An 18,469-nucleotide genomic window follows, 5' to 3' on the forward strand; every position below is an offset into this window, starting at 1 on the left:
GGACTGTTCCAGTCACTGAGAAGCGAGCCCACTGCCTCATTAAGCAACTCTCTCTGGTGGTACCACCTGGCAACAGACACCCTGGGCCACCTCGTCTGATGGACAAGCCCGTCTGGAACGAGGGGCATGGGGGCCAGGAGGACCCCCTCGCCCTCCTCATCTGTCAGGCAGAAATACGAGGAGAAAGAGTGAAACACCAGGGCTGAGGAAACCAGACGGGCAGGAGAAAAACAAATGACAGGACACTCCCTAAGCCAACTAGGGCACCAAGGGGGACTTGCTCAGGAAACCTGGTTTAAGGACCTGCCCTCAGCTCTCTATACGCGGGACTTGACCAATATGAGACCTAACTTGAAAAGTCATAAGAACTTAAAGTTCCCGTTCACATAAAAAGAGCGCTGGACTAAAGTAACTTAGATTTGTATTCTCAAATGAAAAAGAAATGGTTTGGAGCATACTGTATTTCTTATTTTCTAAGTGATCCATGACTGGTTTTAAATCTGTAAAAAAGGTACACTGAAAGCCCATAAGTCGGGAAAGAAATGTTCCGTTCCCTGCACTGAGAGGGCTCCACGGAGCGGGTGACGCCCACAGTGAGCCAGGAGAGCGGGCCACCAGGCCACTGCAGCGGGCCTGTGACGGGGCTTGCTTCGTGTCCCATCAGCAGCCAGTCAAACCAGAGAAAACACAGAAAACCCTCCAGGGACAGTTATGGTCCTGGAACCAGACTCCTGAGAAGAAAGGGCTCCATTTCCAGACACCTGACCAAACCACCCCTTGATTAAATCAGTAGCCCAAAGCTCAAAGTTTATTTACAAATAGATATTTAGGGCACTCTTTGTCTCAAAATTATTTCAACAGGTACAAAAGTCCCTCGACAGTTTCTACTCCCCACTGCCGCATGTCACTGTGGGGGTGCAGCACACGTGGCACAGGGAGTCACACGGCGAGTGGGGACTTCTAGTGCTCTACGGGTGCTCCGGCGGAGGGATGGCTGCTGGCAGAGTGCCTCCTGGGTCAGCTCCAGAGAACTTGGGTCAAGAAGGGACTGCTTGGCCCTGGCTGGTTGGCTCAGTGGTAGAGCGTCGGCCTGGCGTGCAGGAGTCCCGGGTTCGATTCCTGGCCAGGGCACACAGGAGAAGCGCCCATCTGCTTCTCCACCCCTCCCCCTCTCCTTCCTCTCTGTCTCTCTCTTCCCCTCCCGCAGCAGAGGCTCCATTGGAGCAAAGTTGGCGCGGGCGCTGAGGATGGCTCTGTGGCTTCTGCCTCAGGCGCTAGAATTGCTCTGATTGCGGCAGAGCGACGCCCCAGATGGGCAGAGCATCGCCCCCTGGTGGACATGCCGGGTGAATCCCGGTAGGGCGCATGCGGGAGTCTGACTGCCTCCCCGTTTCCAACTTCAGAAAAAAAAAAAAAAAAAAAAGAAAGGACTGCTTGCAGGCATGAGGGTGGCAGTGAGGGCTGGGCTGCTGCTCCACAGCACCCCCATGGGATGGCTGCTCCCTGCCCCTAACCCCGGGAGGCTGGCGTCCAATTCAAGGGCAGCAGTGTCAAGGACAAAACGAGGAGCAGCTATTTGTGGAAATGCTACTTCCGACCTAGCTCAACCTCCACTGGAGTGTAACAGCCTACTGGATGCCAGAAGCCAGCTGGAGAAACCTCACTTCATCTCGGTCCTGGTAAAAAAAAATGCGGCTTCAAGGTTGAGAAAAGAGATGCCAAGCCACACTCAGTGCCTGGAGCAAAGGTGACGACATTAATCCTGTTGTCACACCAAAGGGACCGACATATGAAGACCTGGCCCCAAGGACAACTGCTCCATATGAAGAGCTGATAACTGTCACAAGGACTTCTATTTTTAGATCCCAAACTTGATACCCAGTTGAAATAGTGAGATTTCTTGACACCTTTCCAAGGACCACCAATGGACAGGAAATCAGTATTTTTATATCCTGTTTTCTCCTCTACAAAGATTACAAGTAGCTGATAAACAGATAAGTTTGGAGGCAGAGGGGCAGGGTGGCAATGAATTGCTTCAACTAGAAATTAATTTAAAGGTCACTATAATAGACATTAAAGATATTAGAAACATGTAAGCCATTTGGTTCAGGGGTATCTATGAAAGTTACTCTTACTGACAAAAAAGGTTCTGTTCCTGCTATTTTTACCTTAGTTCTCGACTACAAGAGTCTTTAAGTAACAACTCAGCTACTGTAAAGGTCTGCCCAATGAACGTGTCTTAAGATGCTTACTAAGTTATTCAGTTCACTCAAATATTCTGAAAACTTACCCACTTGGCACTGTTATCAGGCACGAAACAGTTCCTGGAAATACAGTCAATACAAACCTTCCCCTCACGGTCCCAACACTTCCTATGTAAATGCTTCTGCTAACTGATAAGTAACCCCACATCACATCCTGACACACACTCTGTCTCTGAAACGGATTCATAAATGGCAACTGGACTAAGCATTTGAAATAAAAACAAAAAGCTTTAGGCATAACTCACTTGCTGCAAAGAAGAATCCTGTGAGAAACCCGTTTCTTTAAAGTCAATTTCATCATCACTGGATGAATGAATATGGCAGGTTGTAACCTATATGCATAAAAATGTAAAAGACTATTTAACAGAGAAAAGTTTTGGACATTTGCATCATCATCATTTTTATGGACAAATCACAACAGCAAGAACAAAATCAAGCAACAGTTAAGTTGTAAAACCCGCCCAATACGCAAGGGTGCACTTCACTCAATCAGATGGTTTGGAGTCCTGCCCTCTGTCGCCCACTTGTGGTGATTTCTCTCATTGCTACTAGCATCACCAGAAAACCACATGCAATGAATTATTCCCTTCAAGTGATTTTGATCATCTTCAATAAAATTTTTATAAAGGGAAAGCAGAAGAAATGGCTCAAATGAAATATAAAAATAAAAATAATTTACATATGCCAAGACTGAGAGCTAAAACTGCAATCGCTAGGGATTACTGATGAGCCACTGGGAGTTCAGGTTTAAACATAACCATTTCACTTAAATTCCTGCATTTCCTGCCCACTCTAAGAAAAGCAATGTCCACAAGCACTAAACAGAACTTGAGTCAATAGTCCCCTGCTCATAAAAAGACCCAAAATCTTCTGCCCCTTAGACTCCCCTACCCTTAGAACTTACAACCAACCAACTTGTTAATTTAGTAAAAATGCAAACACCAATTCACAGTGAGTTTTATAATTCACAAATGTTACACAGTATCAGGGGAAATGGATGAACAATTAGAAGTGAAGATAAATAAAGGTAAACGACTGACCACAGCACTAACAGCAGTAACTGCTACACACGAGGAGCAACTATGAAGAGTCTGTACAGTCTGGAAAGCAGCACGGAACTCCTGGGGCTCACTGCACAGTGCCTTCGGAGTTACTCGTCCTGTACCTCCTGTACAAATGCTCTGAGCAGAAACCACTGTCATCAGGGGAGGACACAAGTGGCTATTACTTGCCAACCCTTGAAGCTGTGCTAAACAGCATGGAGTTGCAGAAACTAGCCAATCTGCTTAGTGAGGCTCCAACACTGGTTTGAGCACAAAGCAGAATCTAAATAGATCTCTATGTGGTACGGCTTATGAAACTCCGAGGAAGTCACAGCCTGAACAGAATGAACCTTTTTCTCTGTCTGACCAACTCTGGTAGACACCAAACCCAGCGTTTCAAGTTCATTCCCTCTGCACTCTCCCCAGTCTAGAGGATGTGCTCACTCTCTAATTCTGCATCTGGTCTGATAAAACCAGAGGCAGAATCCGTGACCAATGAGGGAACTTGCTGCTGTCAGTCGTGGCTGTGCGAGTTAGCAGGGAAGGACGTGGGGAGGGCGGGATGTGGGATGTGCCTACCAGGGACACCCAGCCAGCACACCAAAGGGAGGCAGAAGACGGGGGTCATGGCAGCTGTCAGCTCACAGGACCACTGCTCTTAAGAGTAGGTCAAGTGGTTCCACTGCAGTGGATTTAAGGAGCTCTGGGCTACTTGGGCTGGCAGGCTCTGTTCAAAGTCCTATTAAGCCAGTGTGTTTTAGGGGCGCAACTCCACAGTGGAGCGGAGAATTAAAAACAATCCAATGAGCAAGCTAGGTGAACTCACCAGACAGAATAACAAAAAAAGAGTTGGCTACTCCTGGCATGTCATGCTGTCTAAATTTAAGTAGGATACAATGTATCCTCATTCATACTTATACTTTTTGTTACAGAAAACTTTTAGCTCATTAAGCACAAGAAAGAAACTAGCTTTTGTTGAACTACTACGTGCTAGATACTGTGACCCCTTTACATTTTCTCCTTCACTTGTAGCCTCAGAGCAATTCTGGAAGTGATTTAAAATGATTTTTTTTTCTCCAAAAAGAAACTGTTTTAGAAGTTATTATTAATAATAACAAAATGGCCTGACCAATGGTGGTACAGTGGATAGAGCATTGACCTGGGATGCTGAAGTCCCAGGTTCAAAAACCCAAGGTCACCGGCTTGAGTGCAGACTCACCAGCTTGAGTGTGGGGTCACCAGCTTTGGCCCAAAGGTTGCTGGCTTGAGCAAGTGGGCACTGGCTTGGCTGCAGCACCCCCTCCCCATTCAAGGAACGTATGAGAAGCAATCAATGAACTAGTGCTATAACTGTGAGTTGATGCTCCTCATCTCTCTCTCTCTGTCTCTATCTCTCTTGCAAAAAAATAAAATATTCATGCATACATTTGTAACTGTTATTGAAAGAGGTGGGGGGATTCTGGTTTAATACTATTAGATGAAAAGACAATTTATCCATTGGGGGAACTTGCTAATGGGAACCCCACCAGTTCATCATACAGATGTATCCACCCCCGAGTCTCTGATCTAAACTTTCAAATACACCCTTCTGCGGCATCTCCATCTCAGCAAATGCCACCTTCATTCTTCTCCTCCCTCAGCTACAATCTCAGTCATCTTGTTTTTCTGTCCCATGCACACCCATGCACATCTATCCATTCTGCTATCAAAATATAATCTAGAGTCCTACTTATTATATCTTTTTATTAAATGTATTGGGGTGACATTGATTAATAAGATCATATAGGTTTTAAGTGTAGATATCGATGATGCATGGTCTGTACCATGCATTGTGTGCCCACCACCCTGAGTCAATCATCAAAATCCTATAACCTTCCCAGTGCGGGTCCCCACTACCCCTCGTTTGGACTAAAGCTGCACCAGGCAGCCAACCAGTCTCCCTGCCTGCCCACTATAGGCTTTTCTCAATCCAGCAGCTATAATCACCTTTCAAAATGCACAGCACCTTCTAGTTCCAAACCTAATGCCTCTCATCACACCAAGATCATGACCCATGAGGCCTGCTGGGGATGAAAGCTGTGCGAGCCCCAGCCTGCAGAGCCTCAGACCTCATGTCACTCCCTCCGTCACTTGCTTGGGGACCACGTGGCGGCCTCTGCCCCATGCGGACGCCCCAGCCTCAGGCCCCTGCACTCACTTTCCCTCCCGCATCACCTCTAGTCTCTGTACAAACACCACCTGCTCAGGGTTTCCTAGAGTGGCCTGTTTAAACTGACCACCGGCCCCCAGCACCCCCAACTCCGTCTCCGAGAGTCACACAGCCACTTGCTTCTCCGCCGGCACGGAGACAGGAATTCTGGCCAATCTTGTCCAGCACAACTTCCGTGGTGTCTGGCATATGGCTGCCAGTCAAGTCTTTACTGAATTAATGAAAACTAATAAATCACTAAATGAGAGCACAGAATCGTAACTTTTACAAAAAAGCAACAAATACATAGAAGCACCTTGTCAGGCTGTGGTGAAAGAGAGTTTCCGAGATGTTGACATTTCCATTAAAAAAATTAACTTTCATTTACTGCTGTTACAGGGGGAAAAAAAGTGTTTTCTTCAGTTGCTGATTAGATTGCTCAGGAAAGTCACAGCATAATGTGACTGCTCATGTCTGACCTGGGGCCGGACAGAAACACCAGCTCTGATGAGAACCTACTGGGTCCCCAGGCGAGTCGCCGTGCCCGTTTCTGTCACTGTCACTGTGCACGAACAACCCCCAGGAACTGGCTCACCAGTGCTGGGGAGAAGCGTCAGGACTCTTCCCACCCCTGGGAAAGGCAGGCACAGAGTGAGACTCCCCATCAGCACGAAAACACCGCCTGTGTTATCTAAACTCACTCTGGCAAATCCTCACCACCGTCTCCAGTGCGGCCGTAGTTGAGAGAGAGCAGTCTCTAGATGTAATTAACACGAAATCTCATTCGTCACGAACTCCCAAAACAAAAGCACAAGCAATTTGAGCCTGCTGTGCGTGTAGTTCTGCATGATGGGGTCAAAAGGCAAAAGGTGGATACTGGAAGTGCTGCCCTAGAAGCGACAGAGGCCCGGCGATGGCACAGCCTGTCCCACATAACCCCGCAAGCCCTCACGCCCACAGCAGGACAGACAGGTAAGCAGCGTGTAAGGAACAAATCCTTGCTGTACCTAGAAAAATAAGAACAGGTCGGGACAGCACAGCAAGTACTAACTGTAGCATTTGGTGCTTGAAGCACAGGTTGACTCAAATCCTATGAATGTACATGAAATGATTCCCAGAGAAGTAGGTACCCGAGCCGTCCTAAAACCAGCCATATCAAGGCAGCGTGTCCCAGCTAATCTACCTCTTTGGGGAGGGACCGGGGAGTGAGTCATCTGTTACTGGACTGCCGAGTGCAGTGCAGATGTGCCCAAGACAATGGAAGGGAGATGCTTTCACCTGGACCTGACACTGCATCCCCCAGGAGCGCACCTTCTGTGTGATGCTTGTACAAGGGCAAGACCTACTGCCTTACCAACTCGTGTTTATAATAATATTCGCACAGCGCATCCTCCTGGAACATGGTACCCAAACCCACTGGAATATAGCCAGAAACATTCGGGCAAAAAAATGAAGAGCTTGGAGGCTGCAGCTGAAGTCTCCTTGGTGGCCTAGGATGAGTATGCAAATAAGCATCTTTTAAAACCTGCAACATCTGTATCTCTAAAAATCCCATTGGAAGGACTTAAAACTAAATGGAGGTGGTATTTCGTATTTGGGGCCAGGGAACTAAAAAGGTCCTGAGAGAGCCACTTGACCGTCTCAAAAGAAAACAAAGAAAGGGTGGGGTAACTCCACCTGGGACACGAGCGCTGTAAGCAGGCTCCAAGCCTCGCACTTCCGCGGGACAAGCCATGCTCCTTACTCCATCTCACTGAGGTAGATGGTGTAGTCCAAGTGTGGTGCACAAAGTGCACCAGGCGGGCACACACAGTCAACAGTTCAGATGCTATAAGATGTTCACCTGAAACCTATGTACTCTTATTGATTGATGTCAGCCCGTTAAATGTAATTTTCTTAAAAAAGAAAAAAGGTGCACCATGCAAAGGACAACTGAGGTACAATCAGAGCAGCAGGTGGGGCTCATGGGAATTTTTCCTTAACACACGTCATGGCTAGATGTATCTGAGCCCACAGGCTGCACGAGTTTGCACACACACATGTGGGAATACGTAACACAGTCACACACTACCTTACTGATGGCACCATGAAAAGTAGTGGAGGGTTATCTGAACTGCAATGCAGTTCTTTATACACAGACTGCTCACAAGATAAATCAGTCTGAACTACCAAAGATGAAGTTTCAAAAATTCCTTATAACAAGTTTAACTAGACATTTTTTACTTCCATCTGTGAAGCCAATCAAAGGAACATTTTAAAATAGGTTTCCCAAACAAAATGAAAATTAGTATTCCTAAGTATTCCTTTATAAATAGAAATAAGACCAAAATAATCCCCTTAAAGGAGATCACCTTGCCTGCAAGGAATCAATATGGGGCTTCTAAAATAGAATGGTTCCATTTAACGGTGTGAGAACAATTTCACCCTACACTAAAACCCCAATTATCCAGAATTTTAACCAATTTGGGGGGGTGCAATCCATAGTGGGTACTACACCTATTAAAAATAAAAAAATTGGCACTAGCCGTGCCGAGGTAGCAGGTTCAATCCTTAGGGCACATACAAGAAGCAACCAATGAGCACACAACTAAGTGGAACAATGAGTTGATGCTTTCTCTCTCTCTCTCTCCACTCACCATACTCAATCTCTCAAATCAATGAAAAAAAAATTTTCTTTACCAAAAAAAGAAAAAGAAAAATGACTTAACCCTTCCCTAATGATTCAGGGCTGTCAAAATGAGTGCATTTCTATTGCACTGTGACACATGCTGACGCTAAGGGCATCAGGCTGACTGGAACAACTGCCTCACACGGCCCCTCCCTTTCTATAGTCTCTCTCAGGCTCCTAACTCCTCCAGTCCATAACACCTACTCATCCTATCGTGTCCACCTCAACAAGAAGGACCCCACGAATCTGTCAGGAGTCTGGGGAAAGGTCACCAATTTGTCAGACAGTCTACAAGGAAGGCTGTGACTCAGGAGGACCTGGGGCCGCTCTGTAGCTGCCTCAGTCCTCTGTCCCCCTCCCGTTTCTAAATTCTTTGTGAACAAGTACGTCTGCCAGACCCTCAAGTGCCTCACAGTCGAGGTGCTGCTGTTTCTCGGGAGCCAGCACTCTGGCTGCTGGACTTCAAATGCAGAACTCAGTGCCCGACACGGCCACTGCCACAGGGTGTGAGGCCACCACCCCGACCCGACCCCTGGCTGCCATGTGCTTATGGAAGGGAAGGCTTTTCCACATCTTTACAAGCAAAGGCGATACTCACCTTAAAACTTAATGTTATTTAAAAAAAAAAAAAAAAAAGAATGCATTCCAAAGTCCAATATAATTTAGAAAACATTATCAATGCCATTATTCCCTGGCTGAAACGACCCTGTTAAGGCTTTAGAGCTGGGGTTTCAAAGGCACCGACCACATTCCCACCACTGGGATGGTGTGAAACAAGAGTCAACCCGACTCAGTAGCATTAGCTAATGTCCTAAGGAAGAGGCTTCCTCCCCGCCCAGGGCACCCTGAGGCTGAAGGCACCAGACCAATGGGGGGCAGACTACACAGAGGGTGTCTGGTGAGGCCCTCAGGGAGCAGAGCGCTAAGCAGATGAAACCAAACATGGTGGGAGGAGAGCGATCAGCGGCTTCTTTGTACCCTGTGTCATACCAGGCAGGACTTAGGAGCTGACTAGGCAAATTAGCAAAAATACTGTGAACGCTGACCTGTCTTCTTGGTAAAGAAACAAACTTCTCCTTGACTCACTATTGCTGAAGCAGATACTGAATAAATGAGCTAAGACTGAGCGTCCGCCCTGCTACCACAGAAACGTAACCTGGTAAAACCTACTAGATCTACCGTGTTCCTCTTGTTGGTTTCTCCTAGGGAACTTGTGCAGAAGGTCTCCCATCGCTCCCTGACGTCATCTGGAAGATCTGGGAGGGGAAAGAGGAGAAAAGCAGCATCACCATGGCGACCACGCAGACAAGTAAGACTGCAAGTAACACAGGAGGGCCCGCCCCCGCAGTTCACGGCGGGAACTCAGGAACCGAGGGCGTCAGCAACCGAGCCCTCCCTCTCCCGAAAGTCTACGCTTGGTGTCAAGAGCCCTTAGTAGCTAGGAATGTAACAAGTTTTAAAAATGTTTTGGTTAAAAACTTAAACTGCAAAATGTGTTTCCAAGAAACTTTTCTGTGAAAGGCAACAGGGTCTCTGAACTGGAGGGAAATGCCATCTTTCCCCACTGTTGCACAGTGCGGGAAATGCCGTGAACGTCAGTTCCCACACACTTTCTTGAAATAGTCTGATTGACACCTGGCCAAAGAATGTTCCATGGAACCCAGTTTGGCTTTCCAAATCAGTCCAACACAATGTTTCCTAAATGTCTCTGTCATAGGCTAACACACGGGTACAGATGCAACAGTGAAATCTTGTTCTAGAGAACGTATAAAGAAAAGGATGCACAAACACGTCCCTGAGAGAGGAAACCACAGGGACAATCTTGGAGGCCTTACTAGACTAAGGACCATCCTGGTTTAAGCACACACCATACACAGAAGACTGGTCTGAAAACAAGCACACGCGGCCATTGCTTTTCAGCCAGAACACAGAAGGTAAACTGGGATGGTCTGGCCCGTACCCCTCTCGAGAAGCAAAATTACAGGGGCGCAAACCTCAATTTACCATCACTGGGCAACAACTATGCTTTGAATGTACATTTGACAGATAACCCCTTGGACACGTAAACCTTCTTAAAAGATAAAAAGAACAGACTGGAAAGTGACTTTCATCAGGTGAACCGTGAACGAAGCCTGCACTGCAAAGGCACAGTGCAGACGGATGTGGCTGCCAGCCAGCCCTGGGCGAGCGAGCCTGCAGGCGCCCGAGCTCTCTCGTCCGGGAGCCGGCAGACCATGGCCAGGCTGCCGGGGAAACGGGCATCCGTGCACTTCCTTCCGCACCACCTGGGCTGGCTAACTTCCACGCCAGTCCAGAAAGCGTTCTTTAGAGGCCTGTCTCCTCTGTCCTAGCAGTGGAGAAATGCTCTCATGTCCCAGTTATAGGAAAGCAATACGCAGGCGACACAGGGGTCTTCAGAAGAAAATAAAAAGTAACTGCAGCTGAAGTGGCTCAACTGGCAGCCTGCGGGGGCTGGGAGCTGCAGGCACGGGTACCGGGCAGCGCCCTCCAAGCACACAGAGGGCGACCCCAGCCCACTGCGCTCGGCCAGCGCTTACCGAGAGGACTGCAGGAGCAAGCACGGCAAACGAGTGCATTGTGCAAAACATGCTCAAGAATCTCATTTAAACATCTAGGTAATTACTGAAGAAACTCCATCGAGTTATTACAAATGACATGAACATTTCTACTTTATTCTTAAACCCTTTCTCTGACCCTTCAAAAATGTAATGACAATTCCAGAACCCACTGACCGTTGACGAGCTGCTGCACCAGCGCACCGTTGGGGCCCTTGTCAGTACTGTGCACAATGCAGTTAGCTATCCGCGTCAAGTGCCCCATGTAGCCGTGCCGTCTTCCTCCCTCGGCCCTGACGGAGAAAGCAAAAATGTTCAGATTCCTGAGAGGACACAGTGACGGCCAGCTTATTAATACAGTGGACGGAAGCATGCAGTCTAAAACCCGAGGCACTGAAGATGAGAATGGGCAGAAAAGCAGGTCTCAGAATGTTACCAAGCTTGAGGGGGCGTGTCTGTGTGGCAGAAACAGTCTACTCGACGTGTATACGACAGCTTCATTCCATGAGACAAGGTTTATTCAAATATACCAACCAACCAACCATGAATCCTCAATAACCTATTATCTTTAAAAAACAACAAAGCCCGCCTGACCAGGCGGTAGTGCAGTAAACAGAGTGTAGACCTGGGACACAAAGAACCCAGATTCAAAACCCTGACGTCACTAGCTTGAGTGTGAATGAGATCACCGACATGATCCCACAGTCATTGGCTTGAGCCCAGAGGTCCCTGGCTTGAGCCCAGAGGTCCCTGGCTTGAAGCCCAAAGTCACTGGCTTGGCTGCAACACCCTGATCAAGGCACATATAAGAAAGCAATCAATGAACAACTAAGGTGCCACAAAGAAGAATTGATGCTTCTCCTCTCTCTCCGATCCTGCCTGTCTGTCTCTTGCTCTCTAAATAAACAAACAACAAAACCCAAACATTCATTGATGCTTACTGTTTCTGTGACTTTCCTTTTTATCTTTTTATGAAACTATCTGTCAGACTTTAAATAGATTGCAGGGAACTGAGGTAAGAATTCTGCTGGTTCATTTTGTTAAAGGAGATCAGATTTTAATCATACCAACCAATTAACAGAGATAATCATCTACCAATAGAATTTCTCAAGTTAAAATACTGGCTGATTTGAGGACATGGCCAAAAGAGGAAGTCAAATAGTGTCTGGCCATATACCACTTGGAACATAGGCAAATTATCCCTTTCCCCCTTTAGGGTCTAATTTTCCCAACTGTATTTATCTTTCCATTTAGCAAACACCTGTTACAGACAAAACTAGGAAAAGCTAAGTCTGTGTTATAAGCTACTTACAGATATCAACTAAAACTTCAAGTAATCTTGCCATTCAGCTAATAGAAATTTTCTTACAAGTAGGCAATTCCCACCCTTTAGTTCATGAAGTGACTCTTCTGTACAATGAGAACACAGAATAAGCAGGACGAGCGTGCTAGGTTTAACTGCCACAGAGGACTGGACTTTATAACGCTTCCTTCGACTCCACATCATTTGGCCAATCGAAAAGGACTAGGGAGTTTCAAAGGCAGCACAGAGGTGGGGAATACTCCCAACCCTGGTTTCCCCTAAAGAGGTAGAAAGACAGAGGGACCAAAAAATAAATTGCTTGACTGGTGGTGGTGCAGTGGATAGAGTCGACCTGGGACGCTGAGGTCCCAGGTTCGAAACACCGAGGTCACTGGCTTAAGTGCAGGCTCGCTGGCTTGAGCCCAAAGCTCATTTGGCTTGAAGCCCAAGGTCACTGGCTTGAGCGTAAGGTCACTGGCTTTGCTGAAGCCCTCTGGTCAAGTCATGTATGAGAAGCAATCTATGAACTCAAGTGACACAACTATGAGTTGATGCTTCTCATATCTCTCCCTTCCTATCTCTCACTAAAAAAAGAAAAAGAGGTCCTGGCTGGTTGGCTCAGCGGTAGAGCGTCGGCCTGGCGTGCGGGGGACCCGGGTTCGATTCCCGGCTAGGGCACATAGGAGAAGCGCCCATTTGCTTCTCCACCCCCCACTCCTTCCTCTCTGTCTCTCTCTTCCCCTCCCGCAGCCAAGGCTCCATTGGAGCAGAGATGGCCCGGGCGCTGGGGATGGCTCCTTGGCCTCTGCCCCAGGCGCTGGAGTGGCTCTGGTCATGGCAGGGCGACGCGCCAGAGGGGCAGAGCATCGCCCCCTGGTGGGCAGAGCGTTGCCCCTGGTGGGCGTGCCGGGTAGATCCCGGTCGGGCGCATGCGGGAGTCTGTCTGACTGTCTCTCCCCATTTCCAGCTTCAGAAAAAAAAGAAAAAGAAAAAAAAAGAAAAAGAAAAAGAGAAAAAAAATTGTTAGAAAAATACCTGTGACAATGACATAAGCTAGACATTCTGAGAGAAGCATTTATAAAGTGGCATACGCCATGTAATTACTTCCACTGCTCCCTGTCCAGGGCAAGGGAAGACGCCTTCTTCAAACAGAAAATCAAACTGAATTCCTATTAGAAAACAATTTACTTACTGTTTCTTCTCGTTCATTTCCCAGGCATCAAGTATTCGTTCTATTAACTGACATTTTTGAAAAAGCTGAATAAAAAGGAATATTCTAGTTAACATTTATATAAATGTCAAAGTGTCAACATCTTAAAGTGAGACAGAACTCTAATTACACAGAACAGCAAGGCAGACACAGCTGTGAATGCCTGGCTGACTCAAATGCAGTAATACATTGGCCCGGGGTTCTCAGAGCCCTGCGGGCTGGGACAGGACCGCGCACGCAGGACCGCGCGTCAGCCACTCACCTCCCAGGATCAACTGTATCCCGAGTACTGCTATCAATTAGCTGTTGACCTGAAGCAAAGCCAGGTTTCCTTAGCTATGAAAGTGGGCCCAGAAATACAGTCTGACCAAAATTAAAACAGGATAAAGAAAACTGTGCCTGGCAAAAACTTAACTCAGAGTTTATAGCGATACTTGTACGTTTTAAATGTGAGCAATTTCAAGTCACTTCACATGTCAGTGGAAAAAATGCTTTAACCAAGAGTGACAGGAAAAAGACTTAAGTAAGCTTACGTGTTTCAATAACAAATTATCCCCAGTGGAGTCTTGCTCAGTAATCGTGCTATTTTCCGTGTTCTCAAACGGACTTGCAAGAATCAGTGCAATGCAAATTTCCACTTGTGTATGTAGAAAGTTATTCCATGTATATTTGAAGAACATGTCCTACAAAAAAGGAAAACAATGATTTCTCTTATTCAGTTACCTCAATGATTAAGCCACTACTTGAAAACATTTCCCTAACAGTGATTTAATAAAGCAAAAGTAATGTCTTTAGTCCAACAGGACTAATTAAAAGGAACCCAAGTTCATTATAAAGGGGCCTGAAATGCCACTTCAGTCAGTAACAGGATACTTGCTCATTCGATATGCCAGAGTTCTCATAAAATCGAGTAGGCACCAACAATAAACAGACGGAAAGGTAGTAAGTGCCTCAAAAAGAAAGGGAGTATCCTTTATGTTTTCAAAACAATTAATACTGATATTCAGTTTCAGTAAATAGTTTTCAAAGAAATTTATGAGAATTTCATTTTGATTCAGCAAATATTTACCAAAGGCTTTTTGCACAGAGCATGGTGCCAGGTGCAGCCAGGTGCAAGATGGCGGGGCCAGAGAGACACACGGGCCCCAATCTTGAGGTGCTCACACGCAACTGAGAATACCACTGGACGCTGGGAACTCATACAACTGTCAGTCAAGGGAACAGAACAAGGGTTCTCCAGACTCCCCCCCAAAATAACAAACCATTAAAAGGAAGGACAAGCCCTAAAGCACAAAACACATAGTTAAAGTATGTATTTAGGATACTGTTGAGTCTATTTTGTGATCTCAAATGAAAAAGTCAAGATTAATGATCCATTTAAGAGTTTTATCAAATTTGTAATCACTAAAAAGTAGCTCTAAAGATTAACAATAGTTATTTACTTATTAGTAAGATTAAAGGCTAGTAATTGATTTCGGGGAGAATCTCACAGACAGGAGTAGAAAGGTATATTCCTGTGTTCATGTATCAGTCAGAGGGTAGGGCAAAAACTATGTCCCCCAGAAAGCAACAATTACAGCTGCCAAAGAAAGTGTAATCCTTTCATGGTTCATCTTCCTCTGCAACGTCCCTGCTCTCTAGGCCCCACACTGACATGTCAAGTAACCCAAAGTGGAAGCCACAAAGCATCCAGGGACGCTAGGAAGCACAACGGTATGGCTGAAAAGCAGGATGATCTGAAAAACAGATTCTCTATCACAGGGCTTTACGCTCACATGAGAAGTGTATGAAAAGTGCATATTCCAGTGCCTTCCATGTAGTGAACACCACTAGACCTTCCTGTGAAAGACCCCCAGAGGAACGGTGTGGCTGGCATCTTGCGGAATCTGCCAGTGTTAACCACGTGCCTGCTGGGCCGTGGGGCAGGACAGACACGACATACGCACATGGAGCTGGGCCTACAGAGCCTGAGCCCGACTGGGACACTGCGGAGGCGTCAAGCCAGGAAGTCCAGACCGTTCCTGGGCTTTCTTTCCTTCCAGTGACAAGCAGACTAACTGCTGTTGCAAGGAAGAGTTTGGACTTAACTCAAAGAACACAAAGCATCTTAGACACATTATACAGCTATTGCTCAGTGGAAAGAAGATAAAAGTGTGTCCGTTTGCTAACCGTGAACAGAACACAGTGCCATCTCCAGCAGCCGTGCATGCCGCCAGTCCCTGAGGAGGGCGAATACATCACACTAGCGTCTGTGCAGGGACGAGGGTCTCAACCTCTCTGCATGTCTCCAGCAGTGCTCTTCCCGCACAGCAATGCTCAGTAACCACTGAGAAATGAGAAGCCTTCGACTTCTCCTGTGCTCACAGACATGTCTACAGTCTCAAGCGGCAGGGCAGCTGAAGGTGGCTTTAGATCAGCTCCTGCCTCAGGTGGCCACCTGTAAGGCCACTGGCAGAGCGCCGGTGGAATGCTCCGTGCCTGACTGGTTCTGGTGGGAGAATAAAGCTGAGGTTCAGGTGAAAGAGAAATTTCTCAGCCCTGGCCAGTGGCTCAGTGGATGGAGCGCTGGCCTGGTGTATGGATGTCCCGGGTTCAACCCTCGGTCAGGGCACACACGGAAGTGACCATCTGCTTCTCTCCCTCCCTCTCCCCCTTCTTTTCCTCTTCCCCCCTCACAGCCAGTGGCTCAATTGGTTCGAGCATGGCCTGAGGTACTGAGGATGGCTCAGTTGGTCCGAGTGTATCAGCTTCAGCTACCAAAAACTGCGTGGTACTCGAGCACTGGCCCTAGATGGGGTTGCCAGGTGGGTCCTGGTTGGGGGTACACGAGAGTCTGCCTTACTATCTATCTCCCCTCCTCTCACCTAAAAGAAAGAAGAGAAGTTTCTCATCTCCCCTCAGATTATGCACAATTCAAGAAATCCATGGTGAAAGGTCTGGATTCCTATGAGGAAAATGAGAATGAGGTAATCAGAGATGGCGGCTCAGTACACCTTAGAGGTCAGCTTCCCTCAGAGAAGCCAGAGCACCTCAGGCAGAGACAGAGACAGAGGCAGAGGCAGAGGCAGAGGTAGAGCCAGACCCAGAAGAGGGTTCTTAGGCAACTAGAAGCTGAAAGGGGACAAAGAGCCAAGTAGCTCCACTCCCAGAGCTTGACAGGATGGAGACAGGATAACCTCTGACATTCACTGGCCACCAGATGTCACACTGCCCTGATGGTCCAAGATAGGGAATCCAGCTCTGGGAACCAACACATAGGACCCTGCCATGAAGAATTTCTTAAAGGAAAACCAGAAATCGAAGAAACTGCCTGCAGACAGAGGTGGGCCAGCTCTGCCATAGCTCCCGCACAGCGCAGGCCAGCTGGTCTCCTCTGGCGGGTCTGGGACGCCGACGCGCCAGCAATCAGGCGTCGTTCATAACCGAAGCTGCAGCAACGAACAACGGTCATGGAGAGAAAACTAACGGTTTCCTGGTACTTCCCCAACCACCATGAGGCTCAGAGCCATCAGCAAACTTGCACCTGCCACTGTCCTTTGTAACTGCCTCTCTTAGGAAACAGACGTACCCACTTACTGATTAAATACAATTTTATTTTTAAAAGTGCAAAAAAGATAAATAAAAGCATTCAAAACCGATTAACGCAAGACAAAAACTATATAAATGACCATTTACACTCAAACCAAGAAAAGTCCCCAACTGTAAATTTGTATGTTTGTATCTTGAGTTATATAGCCATAAATACCAAGAGTCGAATGCAAGTGTCTTTCCAGGGCGGCCTTACCAATATGACCCCAATGCTGTTCAGCTCCACAAGGTCCCCGTTGATGCTGCTGGTGTTGGTCTGAAGCAGGCTGGATATCAACCGAATCACATTCAGCCGGGTGTTGCCGACGGGAGGGTCCAGCACACCCCACGTGGTCTTCATCACACTCTTCTGAGGAAGAGAACGCTGCCTGTTAAAAAGCTGCCCGAGTCAGTCCACTTCGGTCCATAGACAGAACGGAGCAGAGGCGTGTACTGAGATGTAACGCCACGTGAACCGACCCTGTAAACAATCTGAATTCTACATCTAAAGAAAACCAGATATCTTTAAGATAAAATGAAATAACCAAGAGAAAAAAACAAGTAATTTCCCCGGACTATAATTTTAGAAGAAATGAAGTAGCCATGCTTCAACATTCTAAACTGCCACGAAAGCAAGCAGAAAGCTATAGGAATCCATACCAAAAAAGTGAAACATTCCAAACCCTACCGAAAACTAAGAAGTCACAGTGGTTATGGAGCGAGTCCTCAGTCTCCGTCAAATCTGAGACAACAACGCAAACCCAGAAGCTGTCCCTGGACCACAACCTTGAAACAAGAGCTGCCTCAAACCTGCTCTGTCCACAAAGGGGCGTTTCTAGCATGTGAGATCCCAAACGACAGACACGAACCCTTTCAGGATTCAGGAGCTCAGGAGGGGTGATGAGCTGTCGCCTGGCAGTGTGGTTGCCCTCTCTCAGTGTCCCTGTCAGCACCCTCACTCCTGCTCCCCCAGAGGCTTCATGGACTTGAGGTTCACAGTCCACTCCGTGCACAGCAGCTCTAGTTACAGGCGTACAGGGAACGTGAGTTGTTATCACACTCACGCCCCACGTCAGACAGGAAATCGGAACAAACTGACCACACTCACTGCTCCAAACAGCCTGCCTTGCTTTTGCATTAGGGCCAAGAGGACGACAAATAGGGGACCACATTAGGTGCTGTCCTTTCTGTCCCTGTGCAAGAAAGATGGGTAGGCCATCCAAGTCACAGATCAGGACACCTGATCATGGACCCTCTTCTCCCCCTCCTCCTCCTCCCCCCTCCAACTTCCACTTGTGATGTTCTCTCCTCCAAAGTAAGTCCTTCTCTTTCTTCCTTCTTCTCCCTACTCCTCTGCCTAGGTCTGGCACGAGGGATGTCACTGACCACATCTGTTAAACACCCACATGGGCACGTCCCTGAGGGAATGCCAAACACTCTGCCCGCATCCCACCCAGGCTGAGTGCAGGGAAGACAACCTGGCGGGGGCGAGACCGTGCCTGCTCACTGGTAGCATCACCCACCTGAAGAGACACCCGGAAGCTGAACAAGACTCCCTAGTTAGGGAATATAAATTATTCTGGGCTACCACTCTACAAAATGGCTGAATAAACAGAAAACATTTCACTTAGAGGAGAGAAACTAGTCTAC

At 47.4% G+C, this 18,469-nt stretch overlaps 1 protein-coding gene across 23 annotated transcripts in view; it reads right to left on the bottom strand.

Moving 5' to 3' along the window:
* The window catches only part of PPP6R3 (protein phosphatase 6 regulatory subunit 3), a 144,521-nt gene that overhangs the window by 22,584 nt on the left and 103,468 nt on the right, over positions 1 to 18,469 (bottom strand). For 13 of the 23 annotated variants that reach the window (XM_066384763.1, XM_066384418.1, XM_066384248.1 and 10 more), the window contains 6 exons: positions 17,037 to 17,189; positions 13,786 to 13,935; positions 13,235 to 13,299; positions 10,917 to 11,032; positions 9,334 to 9,419; positions 2,510 to 2,596 (listed from right to left, as the gene is read on the bottom strand). In XM_066384763.1, the coding sequence (XP_066240860.1) occupies positions 2,510 to 2,596; positions 9,334 to 9,419; positions 10,917 to 11,032; positions 13,235 to 13,299; positions 13,786 to 13,935; positions 17,037 to 17,189 (657 nt within the window). The remainder of the gene's footprint in view (positions 1 to 2,509; positions 2,597 to 9,333; positions 9,420 to 10,916; positions 11,033 to 13,234; positions 13,300 to 13,785; positions 13,936 to 17,036; positions 17,190 to 18,469) is intronic. The other 10 variants (XM_066385313.1, XM_066385167.1, XM_066385082.1 and 7 more) reach the window with 2 other exon arrangements.

The sequence above is a fragment of the Saccopteryx leptura genome, chromosome 1, assembly GCF_036850995.1.
Source record: "Saccopteryx leptura isolate mSacLep1 chromosome 1, mSacLep1_pri_phased_curated, whole genome shotgun sequence".
In the NCBI taxonomy this organism is placed as follows: Eukaryota; Metazoa; Chordata; class Mammalia; order Chiroptera; family Emballonuridae; genus Saccopteryx; species Saccopteryx leptura.